At 32.4% G+C, this 21,242-nt stretch overlaps 2 protein-coding genes and 1 pseudogene across 2 annotated transcripts; 2 read left to right on the top strand and 1 right to left on the bottom strand.

Moving 5' to 3' along the window:
- Positions 1 to 5,168: 5,168 nt before the first annotated feature.
- Positions 5,169 to 9,810, bottom strand: LOC148202873 (ubiquitin-conjugating enzyme E2 variant 1B-like). The gene is made up of 5 exons (XM_088110979.1): positions 9,643 to 9,810; positions 8,103 to 8,242; positions 6,646 to 6,771; positions 6,366 to 6,492; positions 5,169 to 5,452 (listed from the first exon to the last, which is right to left on the bottom strand). The coding sequence occupies exons 1-5, from the start codon at positions 9,668 to 9,670 to the stop codon at positions 5,394 to 5,396; spliced, it is 480 nt and encodes a 159-aa protein (XP_087967105.1). The 5' UTR covers positions 9,671 to 9,810; the 3' UTR covers positions 5,169 to 5,393.
- Positions 9,811 to 15,139: 5,329 nt separating this feature from the next.
- On the top strand, positions 15,140 to 15,901 carry LOC148202872 (putative methyltransferase At1g29790 pseudogene; annotated as a pseudogene).
- Positions 15,902 to 17,393: 1,492 nt separating this feature from the next.
- Positions 17,394 to 20,915, top strand: LOC148202871 (1-aminocyclopropane-1-carboxylate oxidase homolog 4-like). Its single transcript, XM_088110978.1, has 3 exons — positions 17,394 to 17,963; positions 19,862 to 20,236; positions 20,556 to 20,915. The coding sequence occupies exons 1-3, from the start codon at positions 17,403 to 17,405 to the stop codon at positions 20,805 to 20,807; spliced, it is 1,188 nt and encodes a 395-aa protein (XP_087967104.1). The 5' UTR covers positions 17,394 to 17,402; the 3' UTR covers positions 20,808 to 20,915.
- Positions 20,916 to 21,242: the final 327 nt, after the last annotated feature.

Genomic DNA, 21,242 nt, shown 5'->3' with positions numbered 1-21,242 from the left:
ATTCGTCTTGTAGCCTATGAGAACTCTAAGTTCTACAAGGAGAAAACCAAGAAGTTCCATGACAGCTTGATAGTTAGAAAGGACTTCGTGGTTGGGCAGAGAGTATTGTTATACAATTTTAGGCTCAGACTCATGGGTGGTAAGTTACGTTCAAAGTGGATTGAACCTTTTTGTTGTTACTAATGTTTATCCTTATGATATAGTTGAAATCAAAAGTGAATCCATAGACAAAAACTTCAAAGTTAATAGGCACCGGTTGAAGCCTTTCCTCAACACTCCTTCCTTGCTGGATACAGTTGTGGAGGAGACTTCTCTGCTCGATCCCACTTCTCTTCCCCCTTATTGCACTTGTCCAAATCTTTTGATTATTCTGATTACTCTAATCTTCTATTTATGACACATTGGGACAATGTGTAGTTTAAATGTGGGGCGAGACTATTCTTTGTTTAGGTTTTTCTAGGTTGTTTTTTGTTATTTTAAGCTTGTGTCTGGTGTATAGTTTTACATGCTTCTATTGATTTTTGGGTTTTGTTTAGGTTGTAGGCTCTTACTTCACTCTTGGATAGGATTTGATTGATATCGTATGGTTTGAAAACCATGCTTTTCTCTACTTGGAAAGATGATTGAGGTTAAAGAGGTCGATTTAATTGTGACAGAAATGCTTTGTGTGAGCATTTGAGCAACTTTATGTTCTTTCTTGTGTGTGTTATATCTCTTGATTGCTTGCACATGTGCCTTGGCTTGACTCTTTTTGATGATTCTTGACTGATATGCATGTTTGGAAGTGATAAAGACACTTTTGTTCTTGAGCCTCTAGCCAAATAAACCTACCTTGATATAATCATTTGATAATCCCTTTGAACCTATGTTTTTTCCCTTTTCTTTGTTTTGAAGCTCAAAAATTAGCCTTAAGTGAAAAACCATGATCACCTTAACCTTATGAATTTTTGGAGCTTTAGAATTGTTTTGGGAATAAGTGTGGAGGTGTGTGTGCGTTCATTGGATTCTTATGAATTGGCTAGTTGGTTTTCTTGGTTCCTCTTATTATTTGTTATGTAAATACGTTATGTATCTTATCTCTTGTTGTATGATTGAAGAAAAAAAAGACAAGGCAAGAAAAGAAAAATAAAAAATGAATGGTGGAGTCAAGAAGAGGATTGAAATTAGAGGTTTTGGGTGTGCTTGTATTGTATTTTCACTTGTTTCTCATTGCTCCTTTATTCCTTTTGGTTTGTAGATTCTCATCTATATTTTATCCTCCCTTGTCCTTGGCCCCATTAAAACCCTGAAAAGACCTTTTGATCTGAACATGCATATGTTTTGAATGTTGATTTTAGAGGCTTGCCAATTCTATTTGTTGTTTTCTTTCTTAAGTGTATTGAGTTGAAATTGTTTACCCTAGACACTTGAGGGATACAGTGATACAGTGCATTGTGAGGTTTTGTTGCTTTTGATTCACCTCTTAAGCTGATTGATTATTTTGTCATGTCTTGAAATGCTTGGATGATTTCCATGAGTATCTGGTTTCTCTGACTCTTTGTGTGTTTGATGTTGTCTACTCATTTTCTTTTTTCAATATTCATTGAGGATTGTGTAAATCTTTTTTTTTACTTGTATGTCTTTTTGTTTCTGTTTCCTTATGTTGTGTCACTCTCTTGATATCTTTCGAATTGTTTCTTGATCTGCTTCTTGATTTTGTCCAAAAGTGCAAAAGACTAAGTGTGGTCTAATTTGATGAATCATTATTTTCTCCTATTTACTAATCTTTTTATAGTAGACTTAATTATTGAATTGTGCTTAACTATCTATTATTGTCTCAATTTTCCTATTTGGGTTTAATTTGACTAGTAATTCATATTTTAATTAATTTGAATTTTCTAAGCTTAATTATTTCCATTATTATTTTCAAGGCAGTTTTAGAATTTTATTCTAGACTTCAAAAGGATTTGTCACGTCATTTGCCACGTCAACACAACATCATTCTCCACCTCAACAATTTTTTTATTTCTTTTGTATTTTATTTCATTGTAATTTTGGGTCAGATTTATGACTTGGGCCCATTTTTAGAATGGAGAGGGCAAACTTGCCGAGGTTTTTGGACCCATGCAGCCTGAATTTAAAACTTTCCTCTGGGAAAAGAGAGGAGGTCTAAGGCTTTTGTTCTCATTTTTCCTCTCTTTCTGAGTCATTTTTGCTTTTCTTATTTTCAGACCTCCATTGTTGATCAATGAATTACAGTTTGTGTTCTTCTGTGTGTTGCAATTCATTTTAATGGAAAGTTAAATCTGTTGGGTTGGTAACTAGGAATATTTTAATGTTTCCTTGAGATTAATGTACCATTATTTTTGTGCTCCTCTTTCCTCTGCATCATATTTAATCTCGTTGTGTGCGTTACAAATTGGTTCATGCTTAGTGGTCTAATTTGTATACATTTAAAGTTGCATTTACTTAATTTGTGGTGCAGAAGTGATTAAATATGTGTGTGCATTTGCTTAATTTGCAATCATGAAAACCATATTAATCTCCGCTTAGTTGATTGATTCGTGTTGGATTGGGGGTGAGAGGAGCGAATGATTTATTATTAATTCGATATTGGAGGCATTGCAATCTAACTGGTAGTAAACTTGTTCTTAATCATTGTTTAATATACATTATTTGCTCAGTTTATTTTAATTCGTATAATCTGCTCAAACCCTCCCACTACGTGTTCGATCCTTTGACAGAGAGAATTGATCTTTGGAAGACGACCTAGGAGTCACTTCCTGGTACTACACTTAATTGCATTTATTTAACCGAGTATGGCATCAGGATCTTCTCAAGAGGCTTTGGTCACACTCTAGGTTCAAAGAAGTGATAACATTATGTCCTCTTATTATGGCAGTAGGTTTTCTACTTCGAATTTGAATGCATGTGTTTAGCTACATTATGGTTGATAGGCTTTTGTGGGTATGTAAAATTTGTTTAGGAGTGGCTTTATGATGGAATCCTCTCCTAGCATTAAGCACGCAAGAAGAAGCTCTAAAACAGATGCACAGCGGAATGAGATTTGGTGCAGTGAAATGGATGCATAGAAGGTGTTTGATGAAAGTTTGGATGAAGATGTGGTGTGTGTATGATGCCTCCAAGCTCAGAAGGCCTTCCTACTAAGGAAGGAAGCTAGAGGAGAGTGAGAGAATTCGGAATTCTCAGGTGACTGAAGAGTATAAAAGGATGGAACAAATTCTACAGTATTTCATTACACTCCAAAGTGAAAATTTACAAAGACCAAGCACCTATATTTATAGTTACAGGAGGTCTCAATGTCTGACCCATTTTCCCTCCCAAATTCAAATAATAATCAGCTAGGTAGGTCAGCTAGCTAAGCACAGAATTCACGCTGCCTCACAAGATCTGCCAAACCTTCACATGGAAAGTGTCACTCGCGCGGCTGGGCTTCAGCGGGTTTCGGCTAGGCGCAGATAAAATCCAGAAGGCATTTTCTTTTGTATTTCCAATCCGGAAGGCAACTAGAATCTTGCCTGCTTTTTTCTCTTTTGTTTCCTTTGATCAAAGGTGTTCTTGGCTAGTTAGTCAATGATCTCGTAGCCTTATTGGACCCTACAAAACAACATATAAACATATTAGAAGAGAATCCTTCCAAGACTTAGAGAAAGAAAATCTAGAAAGCCTTTAAAAGTTCTTTTTTAACTTCCCTTTCTTAGCCTTAGCTTGAGTTGATACTCCTTTGAATGAAAATCCCTAAATGAGTTTCATCACTTTATGAAAGGGATATCAAGGATAACATATTGTTGATAAGGAAAAAAAAACCTACAAACTGTACTTCAATAAATGTATTTTTTTTTCTTTCTAAAAAGTTAAATCTATAACAACACAAAACCTACACCTTTTATTTTGAATTGTCCAATTTCAAATACCAATAAATAGCACAATTTGAAAGAAAAATATATATTAAAACGAATGAATGTAAAACTTTTTTTCTTTTTTCTTTAATGGTGCTTTTCAAACTACATCTTAAAACTTACTATACAATTATGTTCAATACAATGGGTTCTACCAACACTCTTTGAAAGCGATGGAGCATCCATTGTCACCCGTTACCAAAAGAAAACAATGGGATCCCAATAACAGCAATTGCTTCCTCCACCCATCAATTTCTACCTGCATTCCATCATCTTTTGGAATTCTTTTTTCACCCTTGATTGTTTTATAGGAAAGTTATCTCCTTCAAGGTGAACAGGTTTGCCGTATGTTTGTGTGGGTTTTCCGGGAAAGTTTGGTGAAGGTGTTGGTGATTTGCAAAACTAAGAGTTAGGTATATAAAAGTGTATTTTGTGGGGCATAATGGGTGAACCTGTGAAGGTAAGGTCCCTGAAAAGTAAAATCTAGAAATAAGCCTCCGGAACATGTAATTCAGGATAGGTATGAAAGGTGACAAATAACTTTTCGGATTTCCATTTCTGGAAGAGTAAAGTGTTCTGGAAAATTTATTCCGGAAGTATTGAGGGACCATGACTTAAGGAAAACAAAATCCACAATGTATTGTTGATATGATATGTGTTTCGGACAAGTTCCAGATTAAATATGGTGTGAATTCCGAGAACCAAAATTCGAAAGCATAAATATGCTTTTCGGAAAGGTCATTCCAGAAGTGTGGAATTTTCATTCCGGAAGCAACGAAATGCCATAATTAGCTTTTCGAATATATCTTTAGCACGATGTTTAGATTTTAAAATAAATTCTACTTAGAATATACCATGCAACATTTTTAATGTTTTAATTCGGTTTCCTTGTTGTATTCCTTTTCAGAACAGTTTATTTTATGACGAATACAAAATTCTAACGTTGCACCACTTAATTAAAAATCATGACATACTACCACATCATATGTGCCAACTAATGTTTAATACGCGAGACATTTTATCAAGTTTTGTAAAGAAATGGAATTTAAGATCAAAGTGTAGGTTAAAAGATCAGTCATTTCGGGGTTTAAAATGTTTTCTGTTGGGTAATATATTTATCTCATGTGAAAGCACCTGAACCTAACATAACCAATACAGGTGAAAAACATAATTTAACCAAACATTCAACTTCGAAATTGGTATTTGATGATAAGTCAAATGTTATCTCGTAAAGACAGAAGTATACATATATGGGTTCACACAAGCAAAGACAAAAAAAAAGGATTTTAAACTGCGAAATTAGAGTCCGCTGTATAAACAGCCTCAGTACAATAAAAGGATTCACAAGACCTGCTATGATAGTCACTACTATATCTTGGAATTGTTCCAAATGGTCCATAATTACATTATAAATGCATTATGCATGCGTCCGTGAACGTGGATCATCTATTGAATATAGTTATTTACATTATTATTCTTGGATTCTCCACTGAATTACACAATACAACATCTCACCACCAGACCCTTTTGATCAATTCTAGCTTCTTCATTACCTACATTCATAAAATAACCATTCAGTATGCTCAAGGGCATTAAAGATTCGTCACAAAAATAAATGATCCAACAGCTAACCTACAAAGGTAAGCTAGTGCCGACATCTGATCAAAATTGCTTATAAACTAGTAAGAACAGGCAAGGTAAAATGGAAAAAATAAATGGAGATACGAAAAAATATATCTTCAGGAGGGGAAGTTACTCCATTCCCAGCTTCAATGATAAGCTCACAAAAATTCTCAGATTTCAAAGATCTATATTTGTAAACGAGATTTTTTTTTATCAGCAAAAACAAATATATTAAACAAGGACAATAGGGTTGTCTCAACCTATGCATAAAGTAATATATACAAAAAAGGAAAAATAAAAGGCAGCAATATTTGCAAACGAGTGATATTTTATGTACCAAATATATAATTTACTTCCTCAATTTAATTAAGATGAACCGAGATTCAAGAAAAAAAAATAATGTGGGGATTATAATTACAAATATAACACTATTTCATCTTCAAGCTTTTAACAAAGACACAACAAACAAAAGCACTTCCTAAGATTACTTGGAGAAAGAACTAGCCAAAATCTAACAAATTTAGATTCTAACTTTGTTGTAAGTGATTTGGCATCTTCATATTTCACAATCACCGACTTCCTTATTACAAGTTCAAAAAAGTTAATTCTGTCAACAATCTCTGATGCTTAACTTTCAATCACTAACCAAAAGACGAAGTAAACTTATATATATTTTGGCTACAACTTTAGACTATGACAAGACACACAAATAATGAAAGCACATATTGACAAGTAAACCAAACAGATTATAGATCCTACTAACAATTATGAAAGATATCTATCAATATAGCAATTTATAAAATATATAAACAAATAGCAACAATAAAAATATGATAGATGCACCTTCAGGAGGCTGAGTTAGCTTCCGATTTTGGGCTGACATCATTTCTTTCTTCAATTGCAACAAAATGTCTTCCATTGTTCGCTCACGTTTCCAATTGGCAAGCATAGGAAACAAATGTGGCTCAACCTGGTAATTTGGTGATTAATGAGTTCAATTTCAATCACGCCAGAGTAACATGTCATGTTAATCCTAAAACTCCAGTCCAGTGAGTGTAGTGAGTTCAATTTCAATTTAGTGATTAACGAGCTCAATTCCAATTACGCAAAAATTGTCTCTTACCACTCCACTTTCTTGATTGACACATGTCATGTTAATCCTTGTTTGAAATCGAACAGATGGAGGATTGTCTGGATAATCCTTGCCACAAAACAATTTCAACTGGTAGATTCGTCCTTCATGAACAGTCTGGTAAAATGATATGACAGGAGAAACAAGCCATATCAATATATTATTTGATAGATGCAAGTCTCAGTTTTGCTTACCAGCTACAAAGTGAAATGCGTTATTTAAAAATTAAAAATAATCGGTGAACACAATAGGAAATGGAGTAAAAATAAGATGAGATGAAAGAAAATGGGATTTAATTATTTAGAAATAATTTATTATTCATTTAATTTCTATCATCATAAAACCAATTATTTCACTACACATTTGCATGTTACTTGAAGTGAAACAAACGCAACCAAAGCCTTTTATTACAGGTAGGTTGACAACTTGAATCAAATGATACCGTTGTGTTCTGTCAAAACCAATCCTCCCTAGAGTCCAATCCTTATAACGGTTTCAACTCATTTTCTAGTCTTCACCCTCTAATTATTGGGCTATTCTTCATTGATGTTGTCACATCTACACTCCATCTTTTCCGTGACAATCATCTTGGCAACAAAGTACCAACTCCGGCACAATGCTGACATGGACTCTAAAACAGGTTTAATGTCTAAAATATAGGACACGCCACCACCAATAATATACATACATAACACACACACACACATATACTCACTTTCATTACTCATGCTCAAATTGTGTAGAAAAAATGTCTAAGATGTGTTGAAGTGTCTGAGCATAAAATGAAAATTTAATTGTAACACGAGTATCTAACACTTGCCGAATACTTATTGGACACTTGTCACAAACATGTCTAACAATAAATGTATCAAACACATCAATGTTATGATATCATTAATGTAGAAAACCTTATCCAATAAGAAAAGGCTTCTGTTGTCATATGTATAAAGCTCACTCCAACCCTAAACCTTGAAATTCTTCTTTTTGGTTCATTGACGAGTCCATTTTTTTTAAACATGTGTATGTACCATCTGGCCACTAAAAATAGCAGCCAACCAAAAAATATGTACAAAATAGAAAACACATTCATTCCATACACCTATTGAGTAGCACGACATCAATCAACTAAAAGGGAGCTGGTTTTACTGAAATATCTATATAATTGAGCTATTAGTTATACTAGTGGAACCTTTATTTGTGACTTGTCATCCAACATTTCAATCCATATGACCTTTTTGCATGTCTGAAGAACATATATATCAGTTTACAGATTATTGATCTATAATATTTTACTGAAAAATGTTCAACAACTCCCAGTTTCCCACTGAAGTTCAAAGTATTTACTTAGTCTAAGAAACAGATAAGGACGTTAGTTGGGGTTCCAAGTGTCAAAAATAACTAATAAAAGAAAAAGACAGTATTATTCCAGAAAAGCAGAGACAGCTTACACCAGGAGGGCCAATAATAGTCCCTGTCCAAGACTGCATGTATATGTCATCAGCATCATCCATTCCATAGCTAACAGTTCCATCCCCGATTCCCTTTTCACCTCTCTCAAGCTCTTCCAATAATCTGAAATTCCTAGGAACTGCAGAGGACCAAATAATTTAAGAGTAAATTTCAAATCTAAGTTCTACTAAGTTCATCAAAACTGCTTAAATGAAATAGTTACAAGAGAAATGCAAGAAACAACTTTCTAACACAGTTCTAAACACACTCTGTTCTATTTGGGAAATTCTATTCCATATCACAAAATTTTGAGGGTACCATGTCTATTTCATGAATCTCTCTCGTGATATAGTAGTTTTCAACAAATGTTAACCAATGAGAGAGTGTTAGAAAGAGTGTGTAACTAGAACTCCTCATAGTTGTGATGACAGATGAAGGCAGGCGTTAACAATTGATAAATTACATTATCATAGAAAAATTATAAAGGGGGATTTTATAAGAAATTTTAAAGGAAAAATACAATTTGAAAGAGTACGAACCAATATAGGAAATAAAAAACACTTTCCAGGTTCTCAACAACAATTAAAATTGTCACTCACAAGCAATGCGTACACGCATGTTGTGATAAACGTAAGATGACTTAAAACATAAATTAACTCCACAATACTCTGTATGACAAGGAGGATGCCATAATCATTGTACCACCACAGCATAATTTAAATTTGTCCAATAAGTCGATAAAACATAATTCCACCACTATATTACTATATTCATAACTTCACAAAAAGAGAAATACATAAACAGATGGCAGCACAAGAACTTCAGCTGCGATAGGTAGCAAAAGTAAAAACAAAGAACCACAATTGAGCTACAACATCAAGGGTTTTGTGGTCTCCGCAACCCTGTTGCAGCCACCTCGGCCCCAATATCAAGGAATACAAATTCAAAATTTGAAAAGAAAAAATCACAACTGCAACCGCAAGCACCATTTTGAAACCCCGCATGGACTGCCCACAGCAACTCAATTGCCACGTGCAGCAAGCTTTATACTAGCATAGCAGACACAACATTGGCTAAAAATTCCACCAATTACAAAATCTTGAAGTAAAAATCTGTGTAACTCCCTTTTCATTTATTTCAGAATTGGTTATAAAATGTGGTGACTATTTTCCGGAGAAAAATGAAAGAAAGGAATCACCCCCTCTCCAATCACCATAACAATAAATAAAAAGCCAATAACCATACACCTCCAAAATAAAAAGTCATTTATAAGTTACGGTTGTTTTGTAACCAACTCATCATAACCCAACACAAGCACCCAATTCAAAACTTAACAAATTTCTAAAGTGAAACCCAATCAAAAAAAAAAGAACGCAACTAGAAACAGTGGAGTATGGCCAGAGCAAGCACAAAGGCTCCTTCCTCAATTAGGTAACCACAAGATCAGAAACAATATGAAGAGTCCGAAAGCAATTAAGGATTGTAAAATTGAAGAATTGGAAAGGCAAATAACGATTGGGAAAAGGAATGAGTGCTCACCGACGACGCTGGATCCTTCAGAACCCATCACGATTGTGCGAAATTGGAAGACAGAAAACGGGTAGGGTTTGTTTGGAGAATCGATAGAGAGAAGAAAGAAAGGCACCGAGTTTTATATATTTGGTGATGTTCCAGTTAGTTGTACTCCAATCCAACTACTGTAGAGGCTGGGAATATTTGTACATTTAACCTAACATAGTTTCCACTTAAAAGGGGAAAAATGTTTTTCTAAATTTTATTTTATTCCTTTCGAATAAACATATTCTATGTCTTCATAAAAAAATGTATAAATAACTTAATTTTTTAAATTTTGATTATGTCTAAAATACTAATTTAGTTTCTTATTTTCGTTAAATATATTTTATTTTATTTTATTTTTTTTAATCAAAGTTTTAATTTTTGTTCATTTTTGTCAATTTAGTTTTTTTTGGTAATGTCCTTTAAACATAATAGTATAGTGGTTAAGGTGATCCAGTTCATCTGACATTACTTAACGTTTCTCAAAAAAACAGAATTTATTATCTTCACTTTAGATGATAGATGGTTTAAGATTAACATTCTTACATTTTTTTTTATTGATCCAAGCTTGGATGCAACTACTTTTGGATGTTTAAATAAACTTACTTTCATCAAATGATTATTCTTAATGTGTATGTTTAATGAAAGTTTATTTTCTTCAACGTAGATCGCCTGTCCATATTAATGAAAATCTATTTTCTTCCAAATTATTTCATCTTACCTTCAAGTGCCTCCAAAGTCTATCAAACGAAACCCTTAGTAGAATTTGCTATTTTACTACATTACACGGAATGTTAGGTTCTTCTATCTTGTATGAAATACTTTATTGCAATGGTAGAAATTTACAAATGTTACAAATAACACCTGGATTACCAAACCAGTAAGGGTTTCCTGAAACTTCATGGTACCTAGTCCTATAATTCTACTTTTAATGCGTTAAAAGATAAATGAAGTTTTAGTTCAACTTGTACCACAGTACGAACATCATTAAAAATTCAATCAACTTCTAACTCCATGTGATCTTCTTGTTCCTATTCAGACTTTGAGGAATCCAAGTCCTCCTAGATACTCATGAGTAACTTTTTCTTATCCTTTATGGGATAGACAACCTTCTTCTCACTCAGACTTAAAAGTGATCTGACTTCTTGCACTTGTAGCAAACGATAGATCCTTCCTTTCATTTCTCCTTTCACATGGATTGGATTTTTCCTCGACATGAATGATAATTCATCTTCTTCTTCCTTTTCCATAGAGTCTTCTTTAGTGTTTGACTCTTGTAAGGATTTCTCGACCTTCAAGGATTTTATGAGTGTCCTCATAGTTGGATTTTGAACTTTAAGGACAATACTCTTTTCTTTTCTCAGAACTCCGTCCCACTGAAGCTCTAGCTCATGGATTTTTAGGCCAACAAGATCCTCTTAACTCATACCATCAAGATTTTTTTAGGTTTTTAGAGCAATAACTTTTTGTCTCCATTGCCTGGGAAGGTTGTGAAGAATTTTGTCAATATTATCAAAATTTTCGTAAACCTTACCTAACGATCTTTTTTTGTTTAAGATAGTTTGAAACCTATTAAACATAGCTTGGATGTTTTCGTTGTCCAGCATGGAGAATAACTTGTATTGTTGGGTTAACAAGCTTAGTTTGTTTCTTTTTACTTCACTCGAGCCTTCATATATGACGATCAAGGTGTTCCACATTTCTTTGGCTCCATTGAAGGCATAGACTTTCCTGTATTATTCTTTTGAAAGAGCACACATTAGTGAAATTTTAGCTTTAGAGTTTAAGAGATACCTTTGCTTTTGGTCGTCTAACTAATTACTTTTGAGTAGTGCTTCACCCTTCTCGTCAAGAGGAATATAGTTCCCATTTCTAACCACGTCCCACATATCTATATGGCATGACTCAAAGAAAGTAATCATTCATTACTTGCAGTAATTGGACTTCTCTCCCTTGAACAAGGGAGGGCGATTGACTGTGTATCCTTCATTTTTCATTTGGATCTTTTCCTTCATTCCGACTAAGGATTAACCCTAAAGGTTAACTATGATACCAACTAAAACACAGGAAAACACTAGAGGGAGGGGGGGTTGAATAGTGTTTTAAAACATTTGTTCAAAACAACGTTTAATGACTTTAGCATAGGTTAGACGATCTGCTATAGTTGTTAGACACTTGTGTGTTTTAAAGGAGCGTTTAAGAAAACGTTTAAAATGAAAAACAATAACATATGATTTTTTATACCGGTTTGCTCCAACCTGAGCTACATTTAATTCTCTCTTAAGACCTCTTAAGGGGTTCTACTAATCTTTAAAAAGATTACACGAGTTTCACCCCTTCTGGTATACAATAAGTATTATCAATCACTCCTGGATTCCCTACAATGGAAGAAGATTGATGAAACATTTCCAAAATTTGGTGCAGAGCCAAGAAACTTAAGACTTGCACTTACTACCGATGACATGAATCCTTATGGCAACTTAAGTAGCAAACATAGTTCATGGCTAATTTTGTTGATGATTTACAATCTATCTCCTTTGTCGTGCATAAAGAGAAAATATATAATGTTGTTTGTGATGATATTGAGTCCTAGACAATCTAAAAATGAAATTGATGTGTATATGAAACCATTAATTGATGACTTGAAAATGTTGTGGGAAGAGGTCGTCTAGGTCTTCAGTTCATATTCAGAAAAAAAAACTTTCATTTGCGTACAATGTTGATTTTCACTAACTTGAAATCCTTTTTTCAATAGTTGTAAGTATACATTTTTTTCATATCAATTCATTATGATATTAATATATTAACTTATGTTTCAAATTTAATTAGAGAGTTGGGTAGACCTAGAGGATAGCAAATTGAAATAATCTATCCAAAGATTAGCATTCAATGATCTTTAATTTATTAATTTTTGTGTGTAAAATTTAGACAATTATATTTGACTATTTTCTTTGTCATGTTTGGTGTAACAAGCAGTCAAAATCCTGAGCATACATGTATTACATAATGTCATGGATTAAGACCATCATCCAAGCAAAAATTAGAGATGACTGGACTGAGGTAATAATATCTTTGAAATCTTACAAATCACATTTAACTTTGAACATTAGAATGCAAATAATAGTCAAGTTTTCATGTTTTTGCAATGGTTCAACAATCTATCTCCATTAACAGAGACCACAATGAAATTAGGCTACAATAATAATTAGTTTCAATTATGTGTTTTGATATTTACAGTTTTAGTTTTCAGTTTCATTTGTCATAACTAAATTTTAGTTATAGTTTCAATTGTGAAAATATGAATTTTACATATGAAATGCCAAAACTGGTTTTATCCCTTTTCAGGTTTGATAAATTTGTAAAAATAATCTTCTATAAAAAGACTAAAAGAACGTGGGAAAATATGCTTTTACAAAATCTTATATCTTTTCCGATTTTCTCAAACATCTAATTGTTTTTAAATTTTATTTACATCTTAAAAGTATTAGATTATCATATTTTTATATTATAAATGCAGTTCTTTAATTTCTAAAAATATTATACTTATATTCCTTATAGAAATGTCAGTGTAATAGTTAAAAAAAGAAATTAGAAAATAAATTTAATTTTAAAATTTTCAATTTTGTCACTGCAATTTTGTTTACTCTACAACATCTCAAAGTTCAGTAAAAATTAAAACGTAATGTGAGTCACCAAATTTAAAAAGAAAATGTTTAAGCCATTAATATATTTTTATTACATATGGTTTTTTTAATTTTGATTCTTATAAAAAAAGTTAATAATAATTTAGTTACTAGTTTTCTGAATAATTTTGGCCTAATATCAATATATTATTTAATTACTAATTTAAACACACGACGTGGTGATTAGCCATTATTTACTCATATTATATATAAAAGTTCATCATACATATAACGTGTTAAAACTTATTTTTAAAAACTGAATAATCAGAAAATAAAAGGTAATTTTATCATAAAAAAGTAAATTTTTTCATAACTCAATTGACAAGACTTTTTTTATATAACTTCTTTAAAATTATCTTTTTATTTTTAGCTTTATATAAATTAACTTTAATTTATAAAATATTTGATTTCATTCTTTTCGTGTAAGTTCTTTTAAAAAAATTCGTCCAAACAGACTTAATATAGTAGGATAAAAAATTGATATAAAAATGTAACTATAATTAAATATTTTCACGAAATTAAATAAATTAAATGAATTTAAACTATACTTTAATATGTTTTAGACAAAGATGAGACCGCTGCTCTGGCGTAACGTGTGGGAACTTCCGAATTGAACTGTCTGGTTCAGAGGCTGCCACGTCAATACAAAACAAAAACAAACAGTGTTCTTGCCTTTCACGACTTATTGTTTATAGTTTTAACGAAATTGATTATTCGTTCAGCTTCAATATAATTAATTTAAAAATTTTGAGTTAAACTTAAATTTTATTTCTTAACTACTGAAAAAATATTTATATAAAAATTTATTTTCAAAAGACTATTCGACGAAAATTAAGTCAGAATGAGATCTTAATATATATAAAAGAGTAATTATAAGTTTCAGTGCCGATGAAATACATACATATTTATAGAGTCTCGAGGCTCTATGTGATTTATGTAGTAAAGACATGTTTATAGTATTTACAAATAGTTTGTTAATACTATTATTTTTAATTTTTATAAAATATATATTAAAATGTATTAACTTATTACAACATTTACGTAATATTTTTTAATAAAAAAATTAATAAAATATGTGAGTGTTATTTTATTAAATAAGTGAATTTATATTTAAAAAGAAAAATAGAAATTTAATTTAATTAGTCCAATTTACTCTTGTGAACGATTTTATTTTTATGTTTTTGAAATATCAACGATGCATTCATATTTAAGTGTATTATTTATATTAAGTTTACTATTATTAAAATAACACATATATTTAAATACTTTCTATAATAATAATGTGCTGTTATACTAAAAGTATGTAGAACACTAAGTGAAAAATTGTATTCTGGAACGAAGATATATCTCCTTTGGTCAGTTATAAATTCTTTGAAGATGAATTCTGGTGGCGATGTGTAAGTATTAAATAATAACTTATTTGTAGTAGTTTTCTTTATAATTAAATTAGTACGAATACTTATTATTAGTAATAACATAATTATGAGTAAGGAGTAGAAATTATATTTCTTTGTTAAATAGTTATATTTATATGTATTTGGGTATTCGTAAATGGGTTAGGTATAGGGATCACAACAGGTTGGGACAGACATTGATAGTGTGATATCCTAAGTCGATTCGCATGCAAAAAACGTACATGTTATTCATCCTGTTACTTGTCGGATATTTACATAAGAAAAATCCTCGGTTCTTTTTTTCAACTCACGGACACTCATTGGATACCCGTTTTCAACCCGCAAATATTTAAAAAAAAATATTTTATGATTTTTATAAAAAGGTCCTGCTTCGATTATTTTATGCCACTCACTCCTCGCCGTTGCTGCTTCTCCCAAACGCCACAGAAACCCGTTTCCCCAAATTCCCTCCTGGGAAACTCCTTCCCCTTCTTCCTCCCTCGACAACGCCGCCGTTTGGAACCAAATCCTTTGATTGCCTCAACGGGCAAAACCCTAACCTCTCGACTTTGAACCCTCACACAATGTTTCCAAGTTCAATTCTTACAAAAGCAACTTGGATCTCCTGATTCACTAGTTGTTCTAGATCGCTAAGGCGGCAAAGCCGGTTCTCCAGCTCGGCCTCGATATAGGCGGCGACACCGGATCATTTGTCGCCGCCATGAAACTAAGAAACGTGACGATGGCGACCACAACGATGAACGTTGCGGTGTCGAACAACAAGGTCATGGAGCTGTGGGGACTAATGTTGCTGCACCTGCCGCTATTCGATGGAGTGGTGGATCTAGTGTGGTGTGGGCGTGCCATGAACCGTGGATCTCAGTGACAGTGTTGTAGTTTCTACTGTTTGATGCTGATAGGGTGCTGAGGGGTGGATGGTACCTTTGGGTGGATAACTTTTTCAGCAAATAGGTGGATCTTGAGACTATTGCAAGGCAGAGAGAGTGAATGAGAAAAAAATAGTGAGATTTAGGGTTTGCTTTTTCTTTAACGGCAAAGAGAGAATAAGTAATAAAACTGGGACAAAATTGTAATTTTATTTTTCAAACGGGTAACGAGAGTATCTGCAAGTACGGATAGTATGATACCCGAACTCGACCTGTTAACAACCGAGTATTAAAATATCTATTACTCACTACTCCCGAATATTTCTTACTCACAGATACTAAATATCTGAAACAGATTTTACATATTTAATTACCCGATAATCACTAGAGAAAACCTATTTTTTCTTACCTAGACACTTTCAACTTTATTCAACTTATTTTACTTATTATGTACTTAATTTGGTTCTATTATTTAAGATAGTTAAGTAATACTAATGTTTCCAAAAGTTCACGAGTGCATAGATATTTTTACAAGGGTATCATTTAGGCATTCTCATATGAAATTATGTTCTATTGATTTTGATATTTCTAAAATTATATTCTATTTTGTTAGTTTATTCAATTGGGTTTTTTATTTTTTAAAGCTCTAATCTAAAAGTCTCATATGAATGGGATTAGGACATTATTTAGATGGGACTACTTTTAATATTAATTTATCTCAACTTTTCATATCAATATATATATATATATATATATATATATATATATATATATATATATATATATTGTTTCAAGCTATACTATTAGTTATTAAATTTTATATATATTATTGCAATATTTAAAAAAATAATTTTATATTTATAAACTTTTATATATGCTTATTATTATATATAAATCATAACTTTAATATAAATATTAATAAAATATTTAACATTACTAATATATCATTTATGTCACTTATGTATACATATAAAATTATGTATTTTGTTATAAATTTATTATATTTAAATCAATACTTTTATATTATATTTATTATTATTTTATTAAATAAATATATAGTTATTGATTATAATTTATTTATTTATTTTTATAATTTTTTTAAAAAGTAAAATTTATAATACTTAATAAAATAATATGTAATATACTGTGATAAATTTTTAAACACCACAAAAGAACTATGAAGTCTAGTTAAAATATAAAAATACTAAATCAATTCTAATAAAATTCACATTTTTTTTTTATAATTACTAAATTATATATATTGATTATTAAAAAGGATAAATAATTGATAAAATTTAAGTATAAATTTAAATCATATATTATAGAAAAAAGAAAATAAAAAGTGAAAAGGATTTTAAAGTAAAAAATGAAAAAAAAATTACTTAAATTAAAAGTCTAAACTCATTCACAAAATTCGCGTCTCTTGCCAAAAGAGTTCTAAATTATACTTTTATTTAAACCACCTAAAATAACATTAAGAATTCGATTTTCAAAAATCTAAATTTTGAACATAATAAAAATCGTGTTGTAAATATAATGTTTATTGTGTTATTTCTGAAATTAAAAATGATTTCTGTGTCATTAATAAAAAATTCCCGTTAACAGATTATTTTAATTACATGAAATTTTCATTTAATATTTTATTTTTGAGTTGTGTAAATAAGAAATATAATCAGAATAAAAATATGCCCGGAATTAGTCAAGTTTCTTGACTTATCTAAAATAGTACTATTTTTGTTATTTTATATATTGTCACCGCTTGAGAAAACTGCACTTCAATGTTGTCATTTCATTGTTCACTGAATTTGAACATCCTAGAAACAAGCAGACCCTTCACCCATTCCTATTCTCGCTTCCCTATGTCATCGCCGGTGGCCACCGCGGTCAGCGCCGCCGCGCCCTACGATCGCGCGAAAGCGGTGAAGGAGTTCGACGAAACCAAGGTCGGAGTCAAAGGTTTGATCGATTCGGGAATCAAGCTCATCCCCCCTATCTTCGTTCACCCGCCAGAAACCCTAGCGGAGCTGAAGCGCGGGGCAGAACCCGGTTCCGCTCCAGAAATTCCTACGGTGGACCTGGCCGCCGTGCAGGAGTCGCGTGCCGCCGTGGTCGAGCAGATCCGGCAGGCGGCGAGCACGGTGGGGTTCTTCCAGGTGGTCAACCACGGCGTCCCGGAAGAGTTACTCCGGCGAACTCTAGCGGCGGTGAAGGCGTTCCACGAGCAGCCCGCGGAAAAGAGGGTGCCGGTGTACCGTAGGGAGATCGGGAAGGGTGTATCGTACATTTCAAACGTGGATCTCTTCCAATCAAAAGCTGCCAGCTGGCGCGACACAATCCAGGTAAGTAACATAATTTTACAATCTTAAATTATATACGCATTGAATTTTAATGTTTACGGGAGTTTTTAGCTCAGATTCCAAAAACGAAAACCCTTCTAATCATAATTCACCACACGTAACAAATTAATGATAATTATCTTAAACATTATATTAAGACTATTTTTATTAGTTAGCAATATATATGGTATCTTCATCGCTATCCCGCTAAGTTACGTAATACAAAAGTATTAGGACTTGTGTTCCTTGGGCCACTTGGTTGAAATTATGTTTTTTTATTCATAAAATAAATCATGTTGAGGGAAGAATAGTACAACAAGGAATTTCGGTGATAATTAAATAATTTTTATTAATATTAACAAAATTAGGTTATCGGTTATGAAACACAATGTTAGAATCATGCAATTTTTAATAGGCTAAATTACAATTTATTTTTTTAATTGTTTGTTTGTGATTTTAGTCTCTTTATTTTGTATTTAATCTTCCGTCGGTAAAAACTTTCAAATTTGTTCTAATTTAAAATTTATATATGTTTTATTTTGGGCCCTAAGTTTAATATATTTATTTAAAGTTCACTAAGAACTGTCATAATCTATTTAATTAAAATATAAAAAAAAAAGTGTATACAATTGAATTAAAGTTACAAAGTTTTTAGGAAACGAGAACTATGTCACAAAAAAAAAATTGTGAGACCGAAATCACGTATGAAAACTTTAACCTTTTTACAAGCTTGAAAGAACTCGTTGATATTCGGTGTTTCGTTATTATAACTTTTTGTCTAAAACATTTAAACAGGGGATAGCCACCCAAACTATTTTCTTTTTAAAATTTAAATAAATTTTATAATTTTTTGGAAAACCGTAAAATTTGTGGGGATATGAAAATAAATTAATTGCAGGCCTAATATCATTTTTGTTCCCAATTTTTGTTCATTATATTCGATTTAGTTCTAATTTTTTTTGGTTCAATGTAGTCCTAAAGATCGTAAGTTGTGTTCAATTTAGTCCTTTTTAAAAAACGGCTAACTGTACAGCCATGCAATCAATGACACATCACCCTTAACACATCATCATCATCTCCTACATCCAGAAACCTTAATTTGCCCCTAAACAAAAATCCTAGCCACCACATAACCCTAACCGTCGTCGCCACGCTCACGGTTAGCCACCATTTTCACACCTCCATCATCTTCTCCATCCAGCAACCACCCAGAAACACCACCCATGTCCACCTACTAACACCTTCATTGGTATCACCCGTGCATCCAAAAACAACCACTACGGAACCCATTATTGCAAATCAAATGAACCCAAAACAAAAGCACAAATTCATGGAAAAAATCAAGAAAGGACCACTCCTAATCGTGATCACCAAGACCAACATCCTTCAAAAGAACAAATTAAATACATACTCCAGAAGAAAATTTCAAGTTCAAAAACCCTAACATTCCTCCCAATTTGAACCCTCATTCCCCACTTCGTAAAACCCAGAACAAAATCCCTAACCACTTGCAAAACAGAGAAGAATCCAGAATTCCCCAAATCACTGATGTTCTTCCCAATCCTGCAGATTTTCCTCCTAAACCACGATCAACACTTCAGACCTCAAAACCCTTAATTTAATTTTCAAAAAGAAAAATCCTAATATCAGGAATAGAATTTCAAAAATAATAAATTCACCTTACTGTCCCTTAAAGACTCCACCTTAAGAGCTAAATGACATTTTACTCTTTGATTGCACATTTGAACATTTGGTCGTTAAAAATTTAAATATCTTTTAAAAAAAAGACTTAATTAAACATAAATTACTGATATTTAAAAAAAAATATATTAAGCCTTAATGTAACGAAATCATTGCACGAAAGTAATGAAAAATTGTGAGTTTTGATTTTTATTTTGCAGATTAGGATGGGCCCCACAGCAGCTGACTCTAGCGAGATTCCCGAGGTGTGCAGAGAAGATTTGCTGGAATGGGATAAGGAAGTGGTGCGTGTTTCACGTGTGTTGTACGAGTTGCTGAGTGAGGGGCTGGGATTGGGTGCGGAGAAGCTCAATGAGATGGGTTTGTGGGAAGGAAGAGTTATGGTGGGGCATTATTACCCGTTTTGCCCTCAGCCTGATCTAACGGTGGGACTTAATTCGCATGCCGACCCAGGGGCTCTTACGGTGTTGCTGCAGGACCACATTGGGGGGTTGCAGGTTGAGACGGAACAGGGGTGGATCCATGTCAAGCCTCAGCCCGAAGCCCTGGTTATTAACATTGGAGATTTCCTTCAGGTATCGTAATAATAATAATAATTAATAACAATAACAATAGTATATTAAATAATTATTAAGTATATTAATATTTATTAAACCATCTTTTTAATTATGTATATATTTTAACTTGATTATAATAAAATCTTAGTATGTTTATAGGAGATAAATATATTTCGGTTTATTAATCTTGAGTGTAATAATTTTTTTTGATGTAGTTTGAAATCTTATCTATTATTACAAAATCACTGTAAGAAATTTGTTTATTAAATTTGAAGGTGTAGAAGGTTATATATATATGCAGGGATTCCTTTCTCTGATATTCGTGATTTTGTGTCAGATAATTTCTAACGAAGCATACAAGAGTGCTCATCATCGAGTGTTAGCCAATCATTCTGATGAGGCAAGAGTGTCAGTTGCTGTTTTCCTGAACCCAAGTGATAGGGAGAGAGTTTTTGGACCATTGCCGGAGCTGACATCAGAAGAGAAACCAGCCCTTTATAGGGACTTCACCTTCAATGAATTTATGACCAGGTTCTTCAAGAAAGAGTTGGATGGTAAATCATTGACCAATTTCTTCAGGAAGTCATGAACACACACACCTACCACCCTATTTCTGTTTATATATGTCAATGTTATAAACTTTTTAACTACTTATTTCAAAAGGTTCATTAATCTGATATGATGCTGTTTTATGCTATATATTTGTTTCTGAATTAAAGGTTAAACGTGGTTGATGAATTGAACCATAGTTCTTTCTCCCTCAGTTCACCATATATAATCTTTTCTTGTTCACTTGGTACCTAGGTCTCTTAGTCTCCTTATGTCTTAGCCTTTCAGCTTTTTGGCCTCTTGGTCTCTCATCTTCTCAACCTCTCAGCCCTTTGGTCTCTTGGCCTCTTATTATAAATACATCCTCAACCTCACGACACTCTCTCATCCCACATGTAAGAGAAATCGATTGACGCTTAATATAATTAAATAGGATTAGGCACAAAACAAAGTCTAAATCACGATATCTTGGACT

The sequence above is a fragment of the Vigna umbellata genome, chromosome 3, assembly GCF_029865625.1.
Source record: "Vigna umbellata cultivar VRB3 chromosome 3, Vumbellata_1.0, whole genome shotgun sequence".
NCBI classification, from domain to species: domain Eukaryota; kingdom Viridiplantae; phylum Streptophyta; class Magnoliopsida; order Fabales; family Fabaceae; genus Vigna; species Vigna umbellata.
This window is presented reverse-complemented; position numbering and strand designations above follow the sequence as displayed.

Coding starts and splice junctions, on each gene's coding strand:
- LOC148202871 (XM_088110978.1), top strand. CDS start 17,403: ATGTTGTCATTTCATTGTTCACTGAATTTGAACATCCTAGAAACAAGC. Junction 17,964..19,861: donor GCTGGCGCGACACAATCCAG/GTAAGTAACATA, acceptor TTTATTTTGCAG/ATTAGGATGGGCCCCACAGC. Junction 20,237..20,555: donor ACATTGGAGATTTCCTTCAG/GTATCGTAATAA, acceptor ATTTTGTGTCAG/ATAATTTCTAACGAAGCATA.
- LOC148202873 (XM_088110979.1), bottom strand. CDS start 9,670: ATGGGTTCTGAAGGATCCAGCGTCGTCG. Junction 6,772..8,102: donor CTATTATTGGCCCTCCTGGT/GTAAGCTGTCTC, acceptor TCATTTTACCAG/ACTGTTCATGAAGGACGAAT. Junction 6,493..6,645: donor TCAATCAAGAAAGTGGAGTG/GTAAGAGACAAT, acceptor CCAAATTACCAG/GTTGAGCCACATTTGTTTCC.